General features: G+C 43.0%; 1 protein-coding gene across 1 annotated transcript; it reads left to right on the forward strand.

Annotated features, from left to right (window-relative positions):
• The first annotated feature begins 875 nt into the window (after positions 1-875).
• On the forward strand, positions 876-19,640 carry LOC134498592 (glycerophosphodiester phosphodiesterase domain-containing protein 4-like). The gene is made up of 15 exons (XM_063304749.1): positions 876-1,058; positions 1,986-2,089; positions 4,094-4,187; positions 5,298-5,357; positions 6,469-6,567; positions 6,807-6,900; positions 7,293-7,438; positions 8,262-8,344; positions 11,777-11,927; positions 12,875-13,099; positions 14,390-14,547; positions 14,690-14,837; positions 16,930-17,012; positions 19,311-19,477; positions 19,612-19,640. The coding sequence occupies exons 1-15, from the start codon at positions 876-878 to the stop codon at positions 19,638-19,640; spliced, it is 1,824 nt and encodes a 607-aa protein (XP_063160819.1).
• The last annotated feature ends 6,083 nt before the right edge of the window (positions 19,641-25,723 follow it).

A 25,723-nucleotide genomic window follows, 5' to 3' on the forward strand; every position in this document is an offset into this window, starting at 1 on the left:
TACTCACATTTGCATATTTTCGAACGCTAGGTTGGCAGGATCTGGGACTAGCAACAGGAGCTCACCCCGTCACACAGATTCGAACCGCCGACCTTCCGATCGGCAAGCTCAGCAGCTCAGCGGTTTAACCTGCAGCGCCACATATGTTATTTATACATAAATGCAGGTATATATAAATTGGGGTTGCAGAGATCTAAATTCACAGGGATGCTGTTCTGGTTTCTTCTGTACATGGCAAGTAATGGATTCAGCTTGATTTCAGAGTCTTTAGCACCAACTTTACCCATATACAGGTAGTCCTCACTTAACAACCATTTGTTTAGTGATGGTTCAGACTTACGACGGTGCTGAAAAAAACGACTCACGACCATCCTCACACTTTCAACCATCACAGTGTCCCCGCGGTCACAGGGTCATCATTTTTGACCTTCCCAGCTGGCTTCTGGCAAGCAAATCAGTGGGGACCCTCATGATTTGCTCAACAACCACTTGGTTTGTTTAACATCTGAGGTGATTTGCTTAACAACTGCCTCAAAAAAGGTCGTAAAATTGGGTTGGATTTGCCTAATGACCACTTTGCTTAGCAACTGAAATTCCAGTCCCAACTGTGGTCGTTAAGCAAGGACTACCTGTAATGACCTAAAACTGAGTTTTTATTTTCCAGGCAAACAGGAAATAATAGACTGCACAAGGCATCCCACACTGCATCTGTGATTGTCTGAGGAGATCTGTTTTCTCCACAATTTCCTTTTGAAGTATTAAAAGCAAAATGCCGATCACTCTCGTGGTAAACTTAATGTTAAACTTAAAGTTTACCATGCCGGCTTTGACATCATCCGATCTTTTCAGAAGGAAGATGCGATAGAAGTTTCCCAATGGATGTCGGCCACGTCTCTGTCACTAATGTCAAGCTGTGGAGTCAGAAAAGTCATCGCCGGTATCCACCCCGGATCCCTGAACATCAGTCCTTCATCATCTGCCTGACCGGCTTCTACAGCTGTCGGTGGGCTTGGCAACAGCACAGAACAGTGAAGCCCGGCCACTGGTGTTGCGAGAAGGTAAGATTGAAGATTGAAGGCTGTCAGTCATAGCAAGAAGGTGCCGGGTTGCTGGATATCAGCAATTTCTCTAAAGTGTGCGGTTTCCAACTTTGTCATAGAGTCATAGAACCATAGAGTGGAAAGGGATCTCAGAGGTCATCTAGGTCAACCCCAGTCTCTGTTTGAAGATACCAATATATTATCAAAAACTGATAATGCCTTTGCACTAAAAGTATAGGGAGTCCTCGCTTATCGACTGCCTCGTTTAGCGACCGTTCAAAGTTATGATGGTGTAAACAACCCAGCTTTATGACCAATCCTCGCGTTTATGGCTGTCGCAGCATCCTGTGATCATATGGTCGCCGTTTGGGCGCTTTGCAGCTGGCTTGGGACAAGCAGAATTAAATTGAGAAGGCTGAGGTAAAATTGTAAGTCATGGTCACTTGATTTTTCACTCAATGACCACGGCACTTCACTTAATGACAGAACACAAAATGAGGCTGTAAGCCAGTCGTGGTTGTGCTTAGCGACTGTGGTGCTTAGCGATGAAGTTGCCAGTCCCAACTGTGGTCACTAAGTGAGAACTACTTGTAAATGCAGTTTTTTTGGCAGCCGTATGGAATTTTTTGCAACTGCCTTCTTCTGGGATGTTTTTTCCAACATCCCTGTGATTTCCTGGTGGTCTCCTATCTGATTTCCAAATGAGCATGACTTGACTTACCTTCCAAGCTAGATAAGCTCCATCATGCCATTTAGCCTGGGTGCAAAGAAAGGAAACATAATTAAACCACAGCACATCTCCTCGTGCGGACTTTTCACACCACAAAGACTCCTTTGAGTTGGATCCCACACTTGGTGACTATCATTTCATTGGCAGTGATCTGAAACGGCATCGTCGTCACCTTAATTCCATGTCCTCTCCTCTGATCCTTTTTTTTCCTCTAGAGGGAGTGCAGTTTTTTTGCAACCTTGATGCTGGCGTTGAGCTTCTGGTTCATCTTTCTGTCTCTCTGGGGAGGAACAAAGAACGACTACCACAACTTTGATGTGTAAGTGTCCTTGTTGCTTGAAGCAAGCGCTTAAATTCGATCACAATAGGAGTGGGGTTGGAAGTCCTGGCAAATCCAGCATGCCTTATTAGCATGTGAATTAGCATGTAAATTGAGTTGTCCCACAATGCAACTTTTTACTTTGCATTGAAAGGGATTGAGAAGCAGCACTCAGAGCTCACGGGCCAGGGGCATCCATGGGGGGGCCAAAAGTTGATATGGCAGATGCAACCCACCAATCGCAGGCCCTCCCCCTTTTTATACTTAGGTAAAAAGGAGGGGCTTCGATCGGTTGCGATCACTATATTTTTTTCATTAAAAAACCCTTTATCTAAAAATGATACACTACAGACATATAGACAAAGATAGATAGATAGAGCAATATATATTCATTTTCCTCTTTTAGGAAGTACATCAACAGTACTCTGTTTTATTATTATTATTATTATTATTATTATTATTATTATTGTTTAGTCTTGTTCTAATCCTTTTACATATTTCAAAAATGGTATTATCTATGGATAAGCAGTTCGTTATTGAGGTTGTGCCATTATTACTCAATATGACATTAGAAAAGGTTCGAAGCAGAGTATATTATTTTTATGATACCAGAAAGGAGTACTGTATATATCTTGAATGCCAAAATCTCGACTATGTTGTTGTTTATAAGTGTTAAAGAAAAAGAAGAAAAAAGGGGGGAAAAACCCTAAAAATGATATAGGTAAATATTTAATTTCTGACTTCCCCCTTCTTTGTACTCTAACTGATCTGCAGGGCCTGTTGGTGTAAGCTTTAAAAACCATACTCTAAATGTTTGTATTGCTCTTGATGCGTAAAATGTAATGTATATGGAAGCCATTCTTGGTTAAGTTTGGGACCACCGTCTTGACTTTTTTGATTCCGTCCCAACAGATGCCCCTGAGCACAGCATCTCTCGGCTATGCCTTAAAACAGACTCATCTGGAGCTTGGAACAGGAAGCAGCTGCTTTAATGAGTCAGTCTCATTAATCACATGGCTGCTTTAATGAGTCAAAATCACTCATCAAAGTTAAAGTAATTCTTAAAGGAGGGGAACATTTCTTTCAGGCTCACGCAGAAACAGGGTCAAGGCTTGTTCATAGTCACTTGCCACCCCAAATTGGCTAGGGAGTAACTCACTGCCAAATTTCAGAGGCCTTGTACAACCTCTGCATTCACACAATCTATTTCACTGGGTAGTTCCTGGAGCTCCAACAGCAGATGACCAAGGAAAGTTCTCTGTGTGATGATCAATTGAGGATCAGAGCTACTACAGGTAGTCCTTGCTTAACGACCAGAATTGGGATCACAATTTCGGTTGCTAAGCGAATCCAATCCAATTTTATGACCTTTCTTGTGGTCGTTAAGTGAACTGCATGGTAATTAAGCGAACCTCATGGTCGTTAAGCAAATCACATGGTTCCCCATTGATTTTGCTTGCCAGAAGCCATCTGGGGAGGTCAAAAATGGCAATCACATAACCGTGGGACACTGCAATGGTCATAAATGCGAACCAATTGCTAAGCGCCCGAATCATGATCATGTGACTGCGGGGACATTGCAATGGTCATAAGTGTGAGGACTGCTCGTAAGTCTTTTTTTAGCACTGTTGTAAGTCCAAACTGTTGCTAAATTAATGGTCGTTAAGTGAGGACTACCTGTATGGTGGAATTGACACCTAGCCTTCCCACCCTCTCTGCACCCCCATGTCATCCAGGAATAACTAGTGACAGGAGACCCACCAAAAGATCAAGATGGTGGGCACAACTGTGCAACTGAGGCTCCGCCCCTTTTCATGTGTGTTGCATGTAACCAAGGGGCATGGCTTCCGCCATGCAGTTGTGGCTGCCATCTTGACTTTTTTGACACTCCCTGCAGATGCTTCTGGTATCATACCAAGAGGGAAGAAAAGACAAGCCCAAGAATGTTCTACCTGCCCATTGGGTTATGTTCCTCAGCCAATCACATTAATGTTCCATTTTTAGGTACAGCTACGCAAATACAGGATACTGGTTCCATTGGTCGATTTTCTTCCTGGTTTTAGCTGTGTTCGCATTCTCCTATGTCTTGTTTTTATTGGTAAGTGCATTTCTTTTCAGCGAAAGATCCTCCAAGGCAGGGGTGTCTGCAGGGAGGGGGTCAAAGATCAAGATGGCAGCCACAGCCTTGTGATCCAAGCCCCACCTCTTTTTGACATGCGGGTAAAAAAGGGAGGGGCTTTGATTGCATCATTGTGTCAACCATCTTGACTTTTTTGACCCCCTGCAGATGCCCCAATTCCAAGATTAAGATTAAGATGACAACCATAGTGTAATTGCAACATAACGTTAGTGATCTCTGCTTGGATGGACAATCTTACCAGCTGCCTGTAGTCTCTGTCCATTCTTCGTGGCTGGGACATGCCTGTCCCCTGCATTGTGTTGCTAAAATTTGGAGGCATCAGTTACAGCATTAGGGTTCACAAGCTTCCTTGGCTTTATAAAAATGGCCCCACCCCCAAAGTATGAAAATTTCAGCCCTGCCATCACAATTATGTCCCTTGTTGCTTTTGATAGATGGATTATGTACCCTCAAGTCATTTCAAGTCTTAGTGACCACACAGACAGATTTTCTCCATGACCATCTGTCCCTAACCTGGTCCTTCAGATCTTCCAATGCCTTTGGGGTCTGGAATAAATAGCAAAAAGGATGGCCTCAGGTTCAGAAGCTGACATGATTCTGTCCTAAAATGTCAGCATGAAAACATTTGCAGAGATTAGACATCTGGACTCCAGCTTAGTGACTGGATACGAGGTGCTGGCATTAATGGCAAGGGCTCTGACTCATATGGTTTGGTCATGTCCTTCCCACGAGGAAGGAAAGGGAAGACAGGGTGGTTATGCAGCTTAAATTCTCAGCCTCCCCCATTTCTCTCCTGCCTTAGAATCTGATTTTCCGAACTCCTTTTTCTACACGTTTCCCTTGGCGAGAGTCCCATTTCACTGTAGTTTATGGCCCAAGGTGGAAATTACTGGGGAATCCCAAGGTTCTCATTGTCTGAGCTGCTGTGATGTCACACACAGTTATTATTATTTATTATTCTAAGAAGTGGTATGAGAAAAGGGGTAGTTTGACAAAACTCTACTGAGTTTTACTGTATTTCTTACTGATTTCCAAATTGTTTTACGGCATAACTAATGATTTTCGTAGATCTTAGCAGTGTGTCTCCTGTGTGAGAATCAACAGCTGTACCTGCACTGGTGTCACAAGGTAAAGACAATTCATCTACTAACTCTCCTTTAAAAAATTATTATCTCCTAGGAAGAGGTTTTGTTTCAGTTCTGGAAGCCAAGCATCCAGGATCAGAGATGTTTTAATATCTACTGAACCAAAGGTGGACACTTCGGACCTCTGAATCTTTGGAGGGGGTCATTTTGAGGTGGGACAACACAAAATCCTGCCACAGAACGTGCACCCCAAATTACGATCCATGTCCTAAAGTAGTTCCTAGATCAGTGTTTCTCAATCTCAGCAACTTTAAGTTGTGTGGGCTTCAACTCCTGGCTGTGCTCACAGAATATCTCTGTCTTGCGTATTGAAATAACCTGTTTTCTTGGTTCACACAGCCAAGGCTTAGCAAGTTAGGCAAATGCATAAGCTAGTTCTTTACTGAAACCAGTTAAACAAGCCAAACTTCCCTGTTTCTTGCCCATTGTGATCACCCTAACACAAACTATGTCAAGCATGCTACTGTCAGATCATGAGTGAAAGAGATTTATATATTTGATAGGCCTGGCATTCTGTAGCAGGTTTTGAACACCATCTTTACAAGGCATTAAGAACTGGGTAGGGGAGACAGAAGAAGGAGGATTGGTTCCACTTTCTCAACAATGGCAGAATTATGGTCCAAAATATTCCAGAAACTTCCTCTTCTTTCCTTAGACTTTCTCAGATTCAAAGATGTTCTTCTTTCCTTCACCCCACAAAATCAGGAATGTTTTGAACCGTCTTGCTCACTCAGAGATCAAACAGTTGATGCCCTGAAGTTGTCTTAAAAAATTGTGGCATATTTGACGATGTTCCTTCTTTGTGTTGGTCCATCACCAGTGGCTCAGTCCAGACTTCACCTGGGAGGAATTACATGACCCATCCTCATGGGGGTCGTAAGCTTAGGAGCCTAGAGGGAGCAGAGCCCTCTTAACCCAAATCTAGATGAAGATGTGAAGGCCACAGGCTCTTCTGGTATTGAGCTGGAGAAGATAGAATGATCTCTTAAGAGTGAAGAAATGAAACAAACTCGAAAATTGGGCTGGGAGGTGGAATGATTCTTTGCTGAACCTGTTCAACGTTTGTGAATAATCTGTAACATTTGATCCTTTAGACGATGACGATTGTTGTCCTGTTTCTCTCCATTATTGGCCTAATCTTCGTATCGCTGTTTTGGAAAGGACAGTGGTACACATTCTACCTGTCATTTCAGGTAAGGAAACCGAAAGGCTATTTCATGAAGAATATTTGCCCCTCATATCTGGAAGATGTAATCATCTCTAGATTCTTTCGTTGTTGGATCAAAGCATTTTGGGTGCATTCCTAGATATAACTAAATAAGTAAATAAAGTGTGAATGGATTGATCTTGAACTGTTAAACATGTAATTCATTTCAATTTAATTTTAATCAGCTGTAAGGTTTTTAATGAAGCTGTTTGGTCTCCCTAGTAGATCTCAGCTCCATTTCTCCACATGGCTGCCATCTTGACCATGATCCTTCTAGCTTGGCCCGTGACGATGCATTTCTTCCTGATGAAAAACAGAGGTAAAGCTAGGATCACTCTATCCTCCACCATAAATTCTGCAGTTCTGAAAAACAGTGTGTGATGTCATTTAAGAAAGATGAAGATGAGATGCACAAGCTGGGTTTCAGGGGCATCTGTAGAAGGGGTTAAAAAGGCAAGACGTTGGCCATATTTGTGCATTCAAAGCCTTGTCCCCTCTGCCAGAGCTTGGTTAGATGAAAGCTTAGCTGGATCAAAACTAATCAAATCTAACATCTTTTGCATACAATAATTCACCTTTTGGAAAATCAACAATGGTTGTTCAGCTAGTGGAGATGGGAAGGATGTTGGTCCTTGAAGCTGCAAGAAGCAAGTTCTTCAGGAGCTGGAGTTTTTTAAAAGGCACTGAAATGGACTCCTTGATGTTCTTCAGTTCTACAGATTCTAATCTTTGGTCCTTACCTGCTTGTCCTGCTCTTTCTTCTCTTCATTCCCCTGGGGATGTACTCACCCTGCATCCGGGAGAAGGGGACTCTGGGTCCCAAGCCAGGCCTGATAGGTCACAGAGGAGCACCAATGGTAGGTTGAGCAGAAAGTAACTTCAGCAGCCAAAGCAGAGGTCTTCCCAAAGCAGGTTCCCTCCAGATTTACTGAAACTAGAACTCTGGTAATGACTGAGCCCTTGGACATGGGGGCAGTTTTTGTATGAGCTGGCCCATACCTGAGTGAAGAAGGCCATTGGGCTAGGAGACAAGACAGGCTCCCCCCTAAGGCTAGGATTGGACCTTCCATGGGTTCGTGGTGGAAACCATCCTCAAGCCAAGAAGTTCACGTTCTGGAGCTCAGGCATCCAGCAAAGTGGCCGTTTGTCAGAGATGTTGTGGTCTCAGCACAGGGCAGGGGGCTGAACCGGAGCGTCTCCAAAGTCCTTCCCGAGCCTTACATTCGGTGATTCAGTGACCACATAGCTAGATGTAGATAGAGGGTCTTCCCCATCAGTTCCCTGTTTTAAGAAAGGCAGGTCTGTAAGTCAGAGGGAAAAAAAAGCCTGAACTTCAGACAACTTATAAGGGAAATATTTGATTGCATGGGATTGGTCTGAATTGTGTTTTAAATTCCAGTTGCAGAGGGGCCTGGTCAAATCTGGGCCATGGATCTGCAGAAAAGGCATCAGTATTTCTTGCGGGGGAAAGATTTTTGTTTTAAATCCAGAAGCAGGGGAAGACAGGACTAGGACTCTCTTCCCATCTTCTCCCTTTGCACCTCCCTGCAATGCACAATTGGGAGATGCTACTTCAGATGGTTAAAAACTGCTCCATGTAGTCATGGTGAGATGCATCTGCTAACTTAGCCCCAATGCCACTGACTCTTGCCAAACCCTGGTGTTTTATTCTTATCCTAGCTGGCTCCTGAAAATACCGAGATGTCGTTTGTTAAAACTATTGATTACGGTGCTGTCGGTTTGGAGACAGATGTCACCATTAGGTAAGAGCATTCTAGAGAATGGCCACAATAACCTTGTAAAAATGAGATAAGCATGAACGCAAAAAAGGGAGATTATTGTACGTATGTTGGTTTAGAAAAAGCATATGAAGTGAATGGAACATTTTACGGAAATATGGAATTGAAAGTTGATCGCTGAATGGAATTAAGAGAGGTGTATGATGGAAAACCTGTTTTTTGCCCCAGTCATTGGGGGTGGAGTGTTGAGCTAGCATGGAGCTAGCATTGTGTGGTTGATTATCAGAACATCAATGCTGTTTTCCATTTAATTTTTTTAAAAATAATTACATTGTGTTTTTATTCTTGTTCACTGCCCAGAGTTCCTTCTGGTAGATGGTGGCCATATACATTTGTTAAACAAATGAACAAACAAACAAACAAAGTAAAATATATGTGACAAAAAATGGAAGGCTTAGTGAATGGTTCAGCAATGAACAGGGATATGCAATTTTCCCTTGGTTGTTAATGTATTTATGGATAAATGTAAATGAAGTACTTTTGCTGGAGCTAAAGATATTTCAAAGGAAGATGTGAATATATGGGTACTTTTGTGTAAAATGCCGAAAATGTGTTAGGTGAGATATGAATAACTTGCAGTGAAGTTTAGATCTATTATATGATGCAGTGAGGTGTATGGGCTCAAAATTCATGTACAGGTAGACCTCGCTTACTGACTGCCTCATTTAGTGACCTTTCAAAGTTATGACGGTGCTGAAAAAGTAACTTTACGACAGGTCCCCAAATTTATGACCATCGCAATGTGTCCACAGTCAACTATCACCATTTGTGCACTTCACAACTGGCTTCTGACAAGCAGAGTCAATGGAGAAGCTGGCAGTGAAATCGCAAGTCGTGGTCACATGATGACATGCTTAACAACCGCCGGTGATTTGCTTAACGACCACGGCAGAAGTGACATTGTAAGTCCATCACAGTCACATGATTTTTCGCTTAGCGACCACATAATTTAATGACAGAGTGTCACGTTCATCGTTTCAATGTGGTTGCACATCGTAACGGTTCGCGTGCCAGAGCGCTGACGCGCGTTCCTGGCTGGGAGGGAACTGCTGATAAACCTTGTACCGAAAGCTGTATCTCACTCTGCCAAGCAGGAATGTGTTTGGGTTATCTTTTTAATGTCAAGGTCTTTTTGCCCGTTGATCAGCAGAACTCGTTAGGAGCACCTGGGAATGTGGATTTGTAATGATTGAAGGGGGGGTGGGACTCTGTTTGTAACGGGGCTATTTAGTTTGACTTTAAATGTGCTTTTCTCATTCTCAGCTTTCTTTCCGTTTGCACTTTGTTCTTAATAAAATCAGAACTTAAACTTTGATTTCGAGTCTGAGTACTTTATTGAGAAAAGGCATTCATTACACAGAGTTGCCAGTCCCAACTGTGGCCACTAAGCGAGGATTACCTGTACTGAATTCCAAGTATTTGGGAGAATGAACAATTGCAAGCTAGAATATTACTAAAAGTAGAAAAATGGATGGAGAAATGTTAAGATATACAGATACTGATAGAAAAGCACTGGAAAGTATGTGGTCTGTTTTTCAGAACCAGATATTTGTTAAAAGAAGTGAAATTGGCCACATACAACAGTGTGTTTCTGCTCACTGTATTATATGGAAGGGAGAATTGGGTATGTCAAGAGAAACAAAGATCAGTTCAATATAGTAGGAATGGGGTAATGAGCAAGTGGTAAAACAAGAAGAGATGGGGTCGAGAATGAATGGGTCCTTAATGATTTCAGTACAAAAGTGAGCAATCAGGATGAAAAAAGTACACCGGATGGTTGGTACATATAGAGGAAAAGTGAATGAGGATCAAACTGCCGAAAAAATATTTGATGGAAGAGTGATTGGGTCAAGAGGAAAGGAAAGACTGAGAAGATCTGGATGGAGTTGATGAGATCCTGAGAACGAAAGAGGGGAGGATTGTAAAGAACAAAACGAGGTCTAGGAAGTGGTTTATGGACGTTGGGGAAGCAAGGCTGCCTTGCCGAGATAGGAAGGGGTAGAGGGCACGGCAGCCGGCATTCAGCCCTGCCCTCCTGCTGTCTCTCCACGCCTCCCTGCAGAAGTCCAAGCAGATGATTGAGCTTGCTGGCTGATTAGAGAAGCCGAGAGCAGGAGCCAATGCCATAAAAAAAAGTAGTAGTGTCTGAAATTACCAGAGGAATTCTGGGAAGGAGAACGGGAGGGAGCAGGACCGGAAGGGTAATGTGTGTCATGGCCGGATGGATCCAGATAGGGCTGTGCTGATGAAGATTTGTTACTGCTGGTTTGGGTGAATGCAATGGTAGCTCGAAAACCCAGAACAGACAGGCAGGGTTTACACTCCTGAAGTTCCTGGGATGATGGAGGGCATCTGAAGCAGACGGGACCGCGATCCAGTCTGGGGAAAAAAACAGGAAGAATTCCTTCATAATGCCTTTTCTTGGGATTTAGTAAGAGTGTGAAATCAGAGAGGCTGAAGACTGCAGAGGAGTGGATGAAATGACGAATGACTGGCTGTCAACAGACATATCTTTGGCTATCTTGTCACTCAGCGACAGTTTTCCTGAAATTCTCATCTGAAATAACTTTTGAAAGCAAATTCTCTTTCACCAAATGGAGGGAAGGCTGCTAGGGAAAAAAAATATGCAGAGTTTTTTTTTCTGCCCAGGTCTAACACAAAATAAATCGAATTGTTGGTTTCTACAGATATTTAAAATAAAGATATCAGGGTACAGATAGTCCTTGACTTAGACCATTTGTTTAGTGACCATTCAAAGTTATGATGATGCTGAAAAAAGTGACTTGCGACTGGTCCTCACGCTTACGACCATCACAATGTCCCTGTGGTCACATGATCAAAATTCAGGCACTTGGCAACTGGCATGTATTTACAATGGTTGCAGTGTCCTGGGGTCATGTGGTCAGCATTTGCAACCTTCCCAGCCAGCTTCTGACAAGCAAACTCAATGGGGGAAGCCAGATTCGCTTAACAACCATGTGATTCACTTAATGACCACAGCAAAAAAGGTCATAAAATCAGATGTGACTCACTTAACGACTGCTTGCTTAGCAACAGAAGTTCCAGTCCCAATTGTGGTTGTAAATCGAGGACTGCCTGTAGTTAAACTGAGGTTATTAATCTAGCACACAGGAAGCTAAATCCTTGTATGGGGAAAGTTGTCCCTTAATCAGGAGCAACCAGGGAAAAAAGCCTGGAATGGCATGGAAAAAGAACAAATACTTTTATTAAGTCCTTTTTATGTGTATATTTGTGTATTTAAAAAATGGGGTTGGAGGCAAAGACCACATAAGACTGTAATTTCTACTCTCTCCCTGAACAAGAACTAAGCCCCATTGCAAATGATCTACGTGAAATTCTAAGCTAGAGATAAGATGTCACTTTTTTTCTGGGCAGTTTTGATGGTGTTCCCTTCCTTATGCATGACCAGACTCTAAAAAGGACCACAAACATTGGAACTCTGTTTCCTAAAATCAGGAACAAAAAAGCATCCTTTTTTTCCTGGCCAGCTTTGCAGCTGCTGAACGCTGGACAGTGGTTCTTCAAGGTAAGGTTGTTTGTAACTGGAATCAAGAAGTTCCTTGTCTTTCTCTGCCTCTTTTTCTGAAGAGAATCTGTGAAGCTCAGGGTTGAACTGTGGAGTTTGCTGAGCATGGTTGTTTGCTTGCAGACACCAGGTAGTCCTCAACTTACGACCATTCGTTTAACAATGATCCGAAGTTACAATGGCCTTGGAAGGGGTCTCTCTCTTCTGAGTGTCTCAAAACATCACATCCCACCCTGCTGTCACATGATCAGATTTTGAGCGCTTGGCAACCAGCTTGCATTTATGTCTGGTCGCAGCATCCTGTGGTCAAGTGATTGCGTTTTGCAATGTTTTTTGCCATTTTCTGGCAACCCCCCCCCACACACCCATTGGGGAAGCTGGATCGCTTAACGACTGCCTTAAAAATGATTGTAAAGGGTCCGGTCATGTGGTGATCCGACTTATGACTGCAACAACTTATGATGGAAATTCCGGTCCCAACTGTGGTCGTAAGTCAAGGACTACCTGCATTTCATTACCCAGCTAGGTAACATCATCAGCGCAAGCTTTTAAACAAGCTGGAACGGATTCCTTACAGCAGCTTTGCAAATGTTTTTACAACAAAGGCTCGGTTTTGTCAACCGAGTCCAGTTGCAAGCTTCATAAAGATTTGGGTCCTCTTCTGCGCTGAGTCAGGGACTTGGGATTGCTTAAACTGATTGATTGGGTTGTGGTTGGGGTAGAGGGAAGAAATGCAGTATGGATTTAGAATGATTTTTCAAACAATTACCAGATTGGTAAATAAGCATGACTCTCCAGGGCATACTTTCTCCCCCAGAGGTGTGCTCTCTGGTTGAAGTTGTTATCTTTTTCATTTCCATAGGATATTCCAAGCCAATTTTTAACTGAAACAGCAGCAGCAGCAACAACCGAATTCCTTCCTGATTCCTCTGCATTTTATTTTTTAGAGAAGGCCATTCCCTAACATGCCCATGCTCTCAGAGGCAGAGAAAAAATGGGCAAAGAATCAGAAAATTTACAAGTTCAGTGATTTCTTGACTCTTGCTGACAAGGCGAACAAAGTGGTAATCTTTGATCTTTACCGCCCACCTCTGAACCATCCTTACAGGGACACATTTCTCAACCGGACTTTGGACGTCCTCAGAAATGAATCTGGGATTAAAGCTAATTTGGTAAGAGTCTTTTCTTATGATGAGAAAGATTGGGATCTTCAGCTTCCTTCTTCACCCTCTTATATCACTTTTTCTTTCCACACACTTCGATAGTGATCTTATTATGGGTGACAATCACAAATTCATCCATTTTTGGATGCATTCAGTCTAGCCCAGTGTTTCTCAACCTTGGCAACTTTAAGGAGTGTGGACTTCAGCTCCCAGAATTCCCCAGCCAGCATGGCTGGCTGGGGAATTCTGGGAGTTGAAGTCCACACACCTTAAAGTTGCCGAGGATGAGAAATACTGCAGCAGAGTGGTGTGCTTGCAATCTCAGGTTACATAAATATGATGGTAGTTTCAGAGTATGGGAAGTGATGGGTCCATTTTATTTGGCTCGGATCAGATTCATCTTTTCTACTGTGCCTAGTTCTAGAAATTACATTTTAAGAAGGATTCAGAAAACTGGTTTAGAGAAGGGTAACCAGGCTAGTGTCAGCCCCTTTAGGTAGACCAGGCCGGGAAATCATGTCTGATGGAAAGCTAAAACTACATTTAACAGAATCTCCAAGTCTCGTTGTGCTGGACCTCCTCCTCCTCTTGATACTCCAGTGAATTCGGGAGGTGTCTGCCTGAGCCACTTCTGAAAGTTGTCTGGATGTTCTGGACTTCAAAAATGCTTCAGCCCCCTTTTGCCTATGCAATAGTTTCTGCATATCTCCAGCAAGCTCATTTCCCTTGCTCTGCACACTTGATCATATGACTCAGTGGTCTTACAATGAAAGATTTATGGAATGGAATATGTCTAGCCTTGAGGGAGGACTGAGAGGGGATTTGTTAGCACACACTTCAAATGCCTGTGTGTCACACAGTAGAAGGCCAAATCCTCTCTTCTGTCATCTCAAAGATCAGGGCATAGAGTAATGGTTTTAGATCGCAGGAGGACAGATTCTGTTTCAATGTTAGGAGAAGAGTAAGAGTAATTTGAAATTAGGACCAATGACCTGGAGATGTTGGACTCTCTTTTATTTATTTATTTATTTATTTATTTATCCGTTCATTCATTCAATTTATATTGCCGCCCATCTCAGACTTGTGACTCTGGGCGGCTAATAATAATAATTTTGCTAGATATGATCAGATTGGATGCCTGGGTTGGACTTCATAGATAATACTCCATGGAAAAATTGTTTGGGTGTGTAATAAAGTTCCATTTGTGGTGCGTGGCTCCTTATGGCCACCTAGAAAATGCTTGATAGAAAGGTGAGAGGCAATATTTTAAGTCTAGGATTGTTCTTCTGCAAATCGCAGGTCCTATGGCTGATGGATTCAGGTAGAACTTATGTTCAGTCCATAGCTCCCGGCTTCCAACACGCCACATCTTCCCTAGAATCGGTTGAGGACCTCCAAAAACGGAATATTGTGAAACTCAACTTGGACTACAGAAAGATGGCTACTGTAGATATTCGGTAGGTTGTCATGGCAAAGTTGACTTTCCTTCCCCAGCAAAAGGGAGAACAAGGAATCTTGAGTCCAATGCCACATCTGAGTATCAGTTTCCACGTGATGTTGTAAGTCATCTAAGAGGATCTCATGATGCTTTCTTGAAAGGAAATATGCAGAAGCCAACATCACCACCAACCTCTGGGTGGTCAGCGAGCCGTGGCTCTACTCCTTGGCCTGGTGCTACGGAGCTCAATCGGTAACTACCAACGCTGTGCACACTTTGGGCAACATTAGTCAGCCTTTCTTCTTCTTGGTAAGTAGAGGAAACATCTCTTACCACATGGAGGTGCTCCCGCTTCCAGCCATGGACATAAGTGGCTGCCCATTCCTGCTTTGGGAGGGCAACCTGCGCATTACTTGGAGCTCAAGGCAGCTGCCAGTTGAGCAGTGAGAATGAGATCAGCTCAGCCTGAGAGCTTTGAGGGAGCTGAAGGCTCTCCTTGGCCTTGTGTCTAGATAAGTCCTGGTCTCAGTAGGGGTTTAGCAGTCCTCTTCATTTGCTGCTCTTATGGTCCGGGTTCCAGAGCACCATGTTTCCTGGGATCTGGAGTCCAAGGAAAAAACGAGTGGTACCAAGAAGGAAAGGAAACAGGGGTGTAAATGGAGGCATAACAGTAGTTCTCCGACCCGCAGGTCCTTGTTAGCAATTAAAGGTAAAGTCTTCCTTAAGACAAACTCAATTGCTGGGGACCAATTTTTAAAAACTACGAATATTTTAGGGGCAGAGAATGGCTGGGGAAGGACAACCTAAAAGAGAAGGTTTTGAAGAGAACCCTAAAACACACCACTGCTGGGTTAGGACATCTCCCAACAGATTAGGTTACTGGCAGGGTGATAAAAATGGAGAATTCCATAAGGAAACTGGCCTCAAAGTATATTGATAAAATCTCCTTTGAGCCCAACTCTGCTCCTGGTGCCCTCACAGATACATTCCTGTAGTTTTCTTAAGTTTTCTTAACAGCAATATGGAAGTGGCTTGCTACTTTTCTAGAATTTATTTTCGACTTCCCAATTTACAGGTAGTCCTTGACTTACGACCATTCGTTTAGCGACTGTTTGAAGTTTCAACAATACTGGGAAAAGTGACCTTCCCAGCTGGCTTCCGACAAGCAAAGTCAATGGGGGAAGCCGGATTCACTTAACAGCTGTGGCAAAAAAGGTAAAATTGGGTATGACTCAATGACTGCCTTACTTAGTGATGGATATTCCCATCCCAGTTGTGGTTGTAAGTTGAGGAGTACCTGTAATCTACATCTGTGGATTTTCTTGGTAGTTTCCCATCCAAGTACAAACCAATTCCCATCCCGTTTAGCTTTTTTCTGAGGTCAGGCAATGTCAGCTAGGAGCTGTTGCTATATTTTGCGTGTGTTAGTTTGAGCACTGAGTACCACTAATACTGAGGTCTTATGTTAGTGAATTTGATTAGACAAACTTGCCAAACAGCTGGAAAGCAGAACCAGGGACATCTGCAGGAGGTTGAAAAAGGGCAAGATGGGGGCTGCAGCCACATGATCAAACCCTCTCCCTTCCCTCGTGTGTTGCTGCAAGTAAAAAATGGATGGGGCTTTGCTGGTGTGGTCACAGCTGCCATTTTGACTTTTTTGACCTCTCCCTGCTCAGTTGTTCCACAAAGATACTATGAGGTTTGCAAGTCTGGGTCAGAATTGCCTGCAGCTCCCTGGATGAGAGAGAGAGAGAGAGAGATCTGCCTGCAAGCTGTTCCTTCCGTCTCATTCCTCCAATAGCAAGAGTCAAATATATTTTTTCTCTCTCTCTCAAAAAAAAATAATAATTGTGTATTTACAAGTATTTGTATGATGGCCAGCTTCATGAGAGTCCTGGCAGTTTACGAAAAGATCAGTGCAAAATCCAAGAAAGGCATTACTAAATGACCTAAAGTTGGTTGCCACAACAGCCACCTAACTGCGGGATGTCCAATTCATTCATTCATTCATTCATTCATTCATTCATTCATTCATTCATTCATTCATTCATGCTTTTAAAATAATAACAGAAAATGGGAAAAAAGGAACAAAATACAAAGATGCATACATTATCAAAAACAAACAAACAAACAAATAAAAACTACATAGCAAGTGCTTAAAAAATAGGTGAAAAAATATGACAGAGAAAAGAAAAAAAATATAAAAAATAATATATAAATATGTCATTACAATTATTTGGGGAAAATATCCCTACTGCCGAGGTGGTAAACATGGAGTGTGGTTTATGCAAATAATGATTGCAGCTGACTGCCTTAATCCAGCCTTTTTAATCCTGGATTGATTTGTTCTGCTTTCACCCTGGGGATAAATAATTCCAGTTGATCTGCTTTTCCGTTACAGACACCCAAGGAATACAGGACGATGTGGATTGTAACTGACTCTCTGGCACTTCTCTTCATATTTCTTATCTTTCGTTTTCACTGGTAAAGTCCAACACATCTAAAGATTTGTTCTTTAGACATGGTGGGGTATGAGATGTAATGGTATGTGGGAAGGACCTTGGGAGACAGGGTGAAGAGAGATGTTGCCTAGGGAATACTCTGATAAGAGAGAGCAGATCCCCAGAGCTGCATAATGGGTGGAGAAGGAAACTCAGAAAGGAACTCAGGCGTGTTTGTACCATGATGATGTGCAAGATGTCATGGTATGTGGGAATGGCCTTTGAAGATGGGGCGGGGGGGAGAGACGCTGCCTAGGGAACAGTCAGATAAGAGACAGCATAGCCTAGAGCTGGACAGTGGGTGGGGCAAGAGGCTCAGAAGGGACTCTCCCTAGTTCATCGGGCTGTGAAGGAGACAGTGGGAGACTTGTACCTTCAGAGTCACAAGATTCTGTCAATGCAGCCTTACAATAAAGTGGAATCAGCTCACCTGGTCATGTTTTCAGTCTGGTCTGCCTGGTAAGGCTGACATCAATCTTGCAAATCTGAAAGTCTAAATCATCCTCCCTTCTCCTTTGCAGCCTGAGAAACTAGGGAGTGTCCCTTCTGAGCCTCTTGCCCCACCCACTGTCCAGCTGCCAGCTATGCTGCCTCTTATCTGAAGCCATTTAGTGCACTAAATGGAGCAGAGCTTAACACAGCTTAGAAGCTATCCACAGAAAAAGAATATTATCTTAAAATAGCTTTAATGAGCATGCCAGAGAAATACAGGTTATTGATCTTCCACATTCAGCCCTCCCAAGCATAAAGAATCACACGCTTAGACATATTAGGTTAAGAAGTAAAAAGAATCTTACTGACTTTATTGTTGCTTCTGTTACATCCATCTTGGTGAAAAAGATGAAGTTCCTTTGTTCTTCTTTTCTTTCTAAATACTTAGTTTGCCCTAAACCCTCAGCCCTATTTGCTGCCAAGGGCTGTGTGGAAGAAAGGGGCAGAATTCTTCATCAAGGCCCAAGCACATGGCCCTGATGAATGGAGAGCAGAGCAGCATGCTTGGTTCTCCCTGGGTGGAAGAAGGAGAGAAGAGAGAGAGAGAGAGAGGAAGTGGGAGTGGCAACAAACAGCTTCCTCAGAGTTGCATTGTGGGACAAGTCAATTTACATGCTAGTTCACATGCGAATGAGGCATGCTAGATTTGCCAGGACTTCCAACATTATCTGACCATTCCCTTGGCAGTGTGTCTTCGCCCCGTCTCCCAAGGACTTTCCCACATACCATTACACAGGGTTGTCAGGGGTGGGTGGGTCAAAAAGATCAAGATGCCAGCTGCAACAGCACAATCAAACCCCTGTCAGTTTTTTACATACTGTATGTCACATGTATGATCCACATTAAAAAGGGGCATGGTTTGATTGTGGGGCCATGATGATCCTCTTGACTTTTCTGATCCTCTGCAGATGTCCTTGAGATGTTGGTTTCAGAGACTGTTGGTTTCTAAAGGAGAGAGCTAGCCAATCCCCTTCCAACCTTCAGGCTTAGATCCCTCCACAGCCAGCTGTGCTCATCCAGGGTTAGAGGCCGAAGTGAGCCACAGATATGCCCAACATGTGCTTTGACCCAAAGGACTTCATCACAGTCCAAGAAATCCCCAGTTCAAATCTTGCTTTGCTGCTTTTTGGAAGGGTTGATCGCAGTAGGGTTGCCCAAGTATTATATTGACAACAGCAGCATTTTGCAGGTCTTGGCAAATCCACTGTCACTTCTGTTTTCCTGCATGATTCTTATGGTAAGAAGAAGTTAAGTATGGTTCCAGCAGCTGTTATAAAATATGATTGGCTAAGGAAGGGAAGGATATACTGTACATTTACAGACCACACCATGTATTATGTATGTCCAACCACAAGGAAAGCTGTAGGGTAATATGAGCCATGAAGAAGGGTGCTCCTAAATCTCTCTTTTCCCCATTTCATCCATTCCAGTGGGCACTTAGCTGTAGCTTCTGAGCCCCTTGTTCATATTCATCCCTCACCGAGCTCCATGTGAATGGGCCGCCTTCTCAACGTTCAAAAGAAATTCAACTCAGAGTTCACCAGAACTTTGTCCCCCGTGCTGCACCTGGGTTCTAACTGCATTGACGTCCCAACACCCAACTACCTTGAGAACAAAGTTTCATGGCTTTGGGGATCCCTTTCCAGGCCTTCCAAGCATATCATCTTTGGGAAGATGAGATGGGCCTGTGCAGTTATCCCCGCTGCAGGGAGAAAACCACCAAAAATAGGGCAGAGACTGCCAGATTGATGGATTATTTTGAAAACGCAGGGCCTCTCTTTGTTCTTAGGTGGAGGGAAGTGAATTACTTCTGCAATGCTGATCGTGACACGTCTGTCACGGCTAGCCCATCCAACCGTTTAGCTGTGGGTGAGTTATCCTTTGGCTGGGGTGATGACGCTGAGCACTGGTACCCAGGGAAGAACTTTGTAGAAGTCAGGCCAATTGGCTGGCTGGGTAAGTCTGGGAGTTGAAGTCCACACACCTCAAGGCTGCCAAGGTTGAGAAACCCTGCTCTGTCTCTTTGCCAAGACCTTTGTTATCTTGGTCTGAATGTGACACACCGCTTTTTAATCCTTGTGTGTTTTTAGATCTGAACAAGATGCCATCTGTGGCCTAAACAAAAGATGCACCCTTCTGTTTCGCCTAGACAGAAGCTCCTTTCCCATCTGTGAAATTAATCTCCAGGAAACCAAACAGGACTGTGCACTTGGTGCCCCTGCCGTCGATACTAGTTGCCGCTTCGTTTGTGTGGTTATTTTGAACAGACGGTCAAAGAATCTCCATTGTTATCCTTTCTTCTCTAATTATGGCACCTCTTTTCTTTTCAACGGTAGAGGAAGAAACCCCCCGTGGATTTTATCCAGGAAGTTCTTTCACCAGTAGAACTGAGATCCTCTTGAAAGAAGTCCTTTCTGTTTCCACCTCTTAACAGGGATTTTTTGCGGGGGGTGGCAATCAGCTATTTCGGAAGAACATGCCAGTGCCTTTAGAAACCATTTGAAACAAAAGCTGGGATTCAACCAGAGGACGTTGGAGAAAGTGGCTACGTTTGACCAACTAGTTCTGGAAGTTGCCAGAGGGGAAGAATGATGCAGCAGAGGACATACTTGGTTGAATGTGATCTGCAAAAGATCCTGTTCCTTGTTTTGGGTTCTCTTGTGCAACCTCAGATTTTTTTTTAAAACCAGCTGCATTTAACGATGACTTTGCCATACTGGGGATTTTTCGAACGATGTGTTTAAACACTGGAACATTTTGTCTGTATGAAATAAAACAGATATGTAAGTATTGCAATGTCAGAAGTGCCTTACTGGGCTGTGGGCAGCTGTCCAGAGATACCTGGAAGCTGAGGACTCTAACCGGTGCATTGAAATTAAGAATTTTCAGGCCAGAAAACAGAGGAAGGGGAGACCACTGCTTAGAATAGGGGACCAAACCTTTAGGGTCTGGGATCACATCTGGAATTTTGAGAACATGTGGAAGGTAATGAAGAGGTTGGATGGGGATTGGGCAGATTTATGGAAACTCACTGGAGGACTTAAGGCCAGCCTACTTCACAGAGCTGTTTTTGAGATTAAATGGAGATCCCCTGCCTCCGCCCGCCCCCCGTAATCTCCCTGTTGCACCTGGAGGTAAGAAAGTAGGAGAAAATTCACTGCCTGCTGGTGGGCATCTCAAGGGCTTTCCATGGTTTCAGTGGGGTGAGCAGAAGGCTACAGTGGATCTTGAATCTAATCCAGTGGGATTCCGACATGCTGATACTAAGAAGGCAGGATCTCTCCTGGGTCCTGTAAAATGACACTGCTTAATTGGTGGGATCCGGCGTCTGTCAACCCTGGCAGATCTTGTCAGAGCAGAAGAGATTACGGGAAGCAGGTGGTCCCACAAATAGCTAGATCCTTTGTCATGAACTTCATTTCTGTTTGCAAGCATCTCACACACTCTTCGTTGTCAGCATCCTTGTCATATTATCTTTTTATTTCTCAAAATAAAACCTAATCCCTTTAACCCAGAGGGCTCCCTCGAAGATCTACAGGTAGTCCTCACTTAATGACCATTTGTTTAGTGATGGTTCAGACTTACAACACTGCTGAAAAAATCAACTTACAACTGATGCTCACACAACTGTTGCAGCATCCCCACCGTCACATGATCACAATTTGGGCGCTTGGCAACCAGTTTGCATTTATGACTGTCGCAGTGTCCGGTGGTCACATGATCGCCATTTTCGACCTTCCTGGCGGGTTTCTGGCAACCAAAATCAGTGGGGAACCATGTGATTCACTTAACAACCATGTGGTTCGCTTAATGCCTGTGGTGATTCGCTTGATGACTGCCTCAGAAAAGGTTGTAAAATTGGGTTGGATTTGCTTAATGAGCACTTCGCTTAGCAACCAAAATTCCGGTCTCAATTGTGGTCATTAAGCGAGGACTACTTGTATTGGCTTTGTTGTCACGCACACCCCTCCTCCCCCAATCCTTTCCTGGTTTGGAAATTCTTTAGTTTATCTCCTCCAATTTTAAAAAAATCTGTATCAGAGGTAAGGTGACATTTATTTATTTTATTTATTATTCACATTTCTATCACCGCCCATCTCCCCCAAAAGGGGGACATGGTGGCATGGGGAAGATATAGAAAAGCACCATCATGTTGTAAATATTTAAACAAAGAATCAAATTAATTTTTATTAAATATTTGAAAATGGGTTGCAGATGGATTCCTTAACGTTACAACATATCTAGAAGCGGTCATTGAATAATAAATGCTGGAAATGCTGCGAAACAGAAGGAGTGTTTTATCAGTGTGGTGGACATGTTAAAACAAAAACCAAAACCAAATACTGGAAAGACATACATAGCAGAAGGCAGAAACTTTTGCAATTAAATTTGAAACGAAACTACATGTTTTTGAACAAGGTATAATCTCAGAAAAAAAATCACAAGAAACCTCGTAATTTAATTATATATAAGTTTACAGTGTTGCCTTCAAAACTCAGGCACCAAGTTTTGTGTGGAGCTGGTAACTCAGTCCCTGGATTTGAGCGAGACTAACTTTGCACTGTGGCTTTTCTGCCCACCGGAAAGTACGAATCACCAAGTAATTCAGGCAAGCAAGAAGCGTTTATTACGGGAGGGGCACAGAAACAAATGATGCATGCATTCAATATGTGATAATCAGAAAGCAAGAAAACAAGACACTGATTAGGTGTGAGAACTGACCAATAGAAAACATTGATTACAGATGACATTGCACAAGTGGCAAGTTTAGGGGTTACATCACTCTCTTTCCCAGACAGGTTTGTATCTTTAAAACTTGCAAGTGTATTCAAGGACTTTTCAGAATACACTGTCTATTGTTTAGCTGCAAATTCTCACAAACCAAAAGAAATGGCCTTGTCCCAGAAGAAAAACATGCTTTCTTAAGGTTTGAAAAGAGGCTTAGCTTGTCATGCTAAAAATGCTAATATCTCCTTTTTAAAAATGTGAATAATGAAGCCTAAAAGTCCAGGTAACAGCAGCAGCGAGAATAAATTTTGCTCAACGTTGGAAGAAAGACCCAATTCCGACAATACCCGACTGGGAGCTTAAACCTGGAGCGCATGCAGCAATGGCAAAACTAACAGGATATAACCCTGGCTTTCTCTGATGCTCAATATATTATTTCTAAAAGTGTCAATCAGACATTTTCCTGGATTTGGACCCCAGGTTTCCCTCAGATCCTATTTCCATCCACCCCAAAAATCTCTCTCATCCCAGTCTTCCCCGCGCTTCCTGAATACAAACTGTATTACCAGGTTTTAAGTGATGGTTCCAATACCCCATCTCCAGTACATGCTGCTTTGCAAAATACAAGCAGGGTTGGTTCATATTAAAATGTAAAGGGAATTAATTTCCCCCCTTCCCTAAATTGAAGTTCCGAAGGAAGAGCAAGGAAATAATGAGACAAAAGGGTAAATTGGTCAGAAAAAAAAAATCAGAGTGATGTGTTTCATGTAGGCAGAAAAGAGATTCCGTGGTCATTACAGGAGATGGAAGTTGGGATTTGACTTGGAAATTAAAAAAAACAACCCAGCAATGGAAAGAATATTGGACCAAGGAAGGTTCCGTGGCAGTTAAATTTATCCAGAAAGTCCGTGGAAGCAGAAAACCTGAATTTGTGGCAAGGAGATAAGCTGAGCAGAAGAGGGAGATCTTGGTTGCACAGGAAATGGAAGCAGATTTCCCAAGGTACATTTATTAGATCAAATGTTTTTATTCTGGATTAAAAAATACCCAGGATTCTGCTTCCATCTGTGCATGTGTGTGTGTGTGTAAGTAAAAGACAAATTATGGCTCAGAATTGCCAAAACCCTTTCATTTCATTTCATTGTCTGTTTTTATTTTTGTTTGCATGTTTTTTTTAATTTCAAGCTGTATATCCATATTGTTGCCCAGTAAAACTCAGGCACCCGAGTTGGCATGGAGCTGGAAAGAACCTAGTCCCTGGATTTGAGCACAATGCCTTTGCAAAGTGGCTTTTTGCCCCCCCTCCCCCACAGTAGGACCAATAAGAACTTCAGGGGAAAAAATGGCAAAATGGCAAAAGAAGCAAAAGTCCAACAGAAGGATGGTTGCTTAAAAGTATTAAGTCCACGAAGAATTTTTTTTAAAAATTCAAAGGTTTCACCTGACAAGAATTAAAAGTTCCCCATTCTAGCCAATTTTGTTTACCAAAGCTTTCCAAAAATCTCTGCCAGTTTCTGTTTAAAAAAAAAAAGTTTGTTTCCTATCCATTCCAAGTTGAACTGGGAGCTTTCTCCCATCCTGAAGGAATTTTTCTTTAAGTGAGCTTGTCTGAGAGGGAACAGTTCAGCTGCTCCTGCGGTGGTGTTGGCCATTTTCAGTTGTGTTAACTTTTCATGTGGTTTTTGTGATTCCATTGTCTGCAGTCTAGTCGATTTATTTGCAAAGCGGGTAGCCTGAGGCTTCCCCCCCATGCCCATTCACTCCCTCTGGAATACCTGGTCTGCTCCGTCAGAGCTTGTAATAGCTCTTTCTCCATCAGGTGGAGGGTCTACAGGCACAAGCCCACTCTACTCCACCATGGCTCCTCCTCAGAGGACACAAGATTGGAGTCAGGTCATCCTCATCCCTTCGGAAGGAGGACAGGGGTGGCAGCCCAAGGGAAGGGGCGGAGGGCATAATCTTTTGAACCATCATCTGGGCAACTCATCGCTCAGCCACATCAGCCCACAGGACGGAAAAGTCCATCTGGCAGGGATGGTTCTGCCCAATTTGTGCTTGGACTGCCCCCAGTAGTCACAAATCAAAGGAACCCCACTTCAACCACCTCTCCTCCATGAAAGGTGTCCAGTCTATTTGCCCACTTCCCTGTGCACAGTCTGACCATTCTCCTTTTGGCCATCCCCTGCTGGGCCGACAGGTTTCCCTGGTCCCACAACTGGACCGTGAGCCCCCCGGGCTCCCCAGGGGTGCGCTCCTCCCCTGTCCCATTTTCTTACCTTGCCTTCTCTCCCAAGGGATCACCAGCTGGTACTTGTCCCCTCCTTGGTTGTCACAAGACTTACACGCACCGGAATGAATGGTGGATGCCCTCAAGGTAGTTTTCAGAAGGTTAAAATTATAACAAAACAAGTAAATAAAAAGGGCCCCGATAGACAGTGTGCAGAAATGCCATTAGGAGATCCAGGCTTACAAAATCTTCAGGTAATAACAGTTCCCAAAGCGTCAAACTTAGTTAGCCCATTCACAGTTTTCCCTTGTGGTTTTGCTCAATTTTTTAAACATGGACAGCTATGAAAAATAGCAGTAATCTACTTAGAATGCAGAATTTAGAACGTGTGTCTAATGTGTTTTCACCAACTTTCTGTAGAAATAGGACACTGGCTTGGGGCATGCAAGCTTGTGAGGAATAAACTTCAGCTATTATGCTTTGTAACTTCTGTTCTTTAACTTCTTTAGATTTCGTGGCCAGGTTTCTCTTCAACTTTTGTGCTGAATTCTGCTTACCACTCTGTAAGAAGAAAATAGATAAACTGGCTCAGAAAACAAACATTGTCAGGAATAGGAAAAGCATGCCCTACAAAATAAATTAGGGGGAAAATTCATTATTTTTAGAAGAGGCCAAAATCTTATTTTTGAGAGCAAAACAAATCTAATTGGCTGAAGTTACAGGTAGATCTGGGCTAAAGGTTAAAAGTTTGGTTATGCAGGAAGGGAATTATGAGCCTTATGATCTAAGCCCGTGTTTCTCAATCTTAGCAACTTTAAGATGTGTGAACTTCAACTCCCAGAATTCCCCAGACAGCATTGAGGCAACTTCTTTGTAATAGTTGCAGCATCCTGCAGTCACATGATCGTCATTTGCAACCTTTCCAGCTGGCTTCCGATAAGCAAAATCAATGAGGAACCATGTGATTTGCTTAACAACTGCTGCAAAGAAAGGTCATAAAATTGGGTCAGATTCACTTAATGACTGCTTCATTTAGCAACCAAAATTCTGGTCCCAATTTTGGTAATTAAGTGAGGGCTACCTGTATACATCTGATAAATAAATAGATAATAAAAATAAATACAGGGGCAAGTTCATGCAGAAGTTAAGGGATGAGCTCTTTATCTCTTCTCATTTCCTATCCAAACTGTTGAGCCAACTTCTTCGTTGAATTCACCTTCCAGGCTGAAAAGGTAGAAGCTCTGTAG

The sequence above is a fragment of the Candoia aspera genome, chromosome 5 (genome assembly GCF_035149785.1).
Source record: "Candoia aspera isolate rCanAsp1 chromosome 5, rCanAsp1.hap2, whole genome shotgun sequence".
Taxonomy (NCBI): Eukaryota; Metazoa; Chordata; class Lepidosauria; order Squamata; family Boidae; genus Candoia; species Candoia aspera.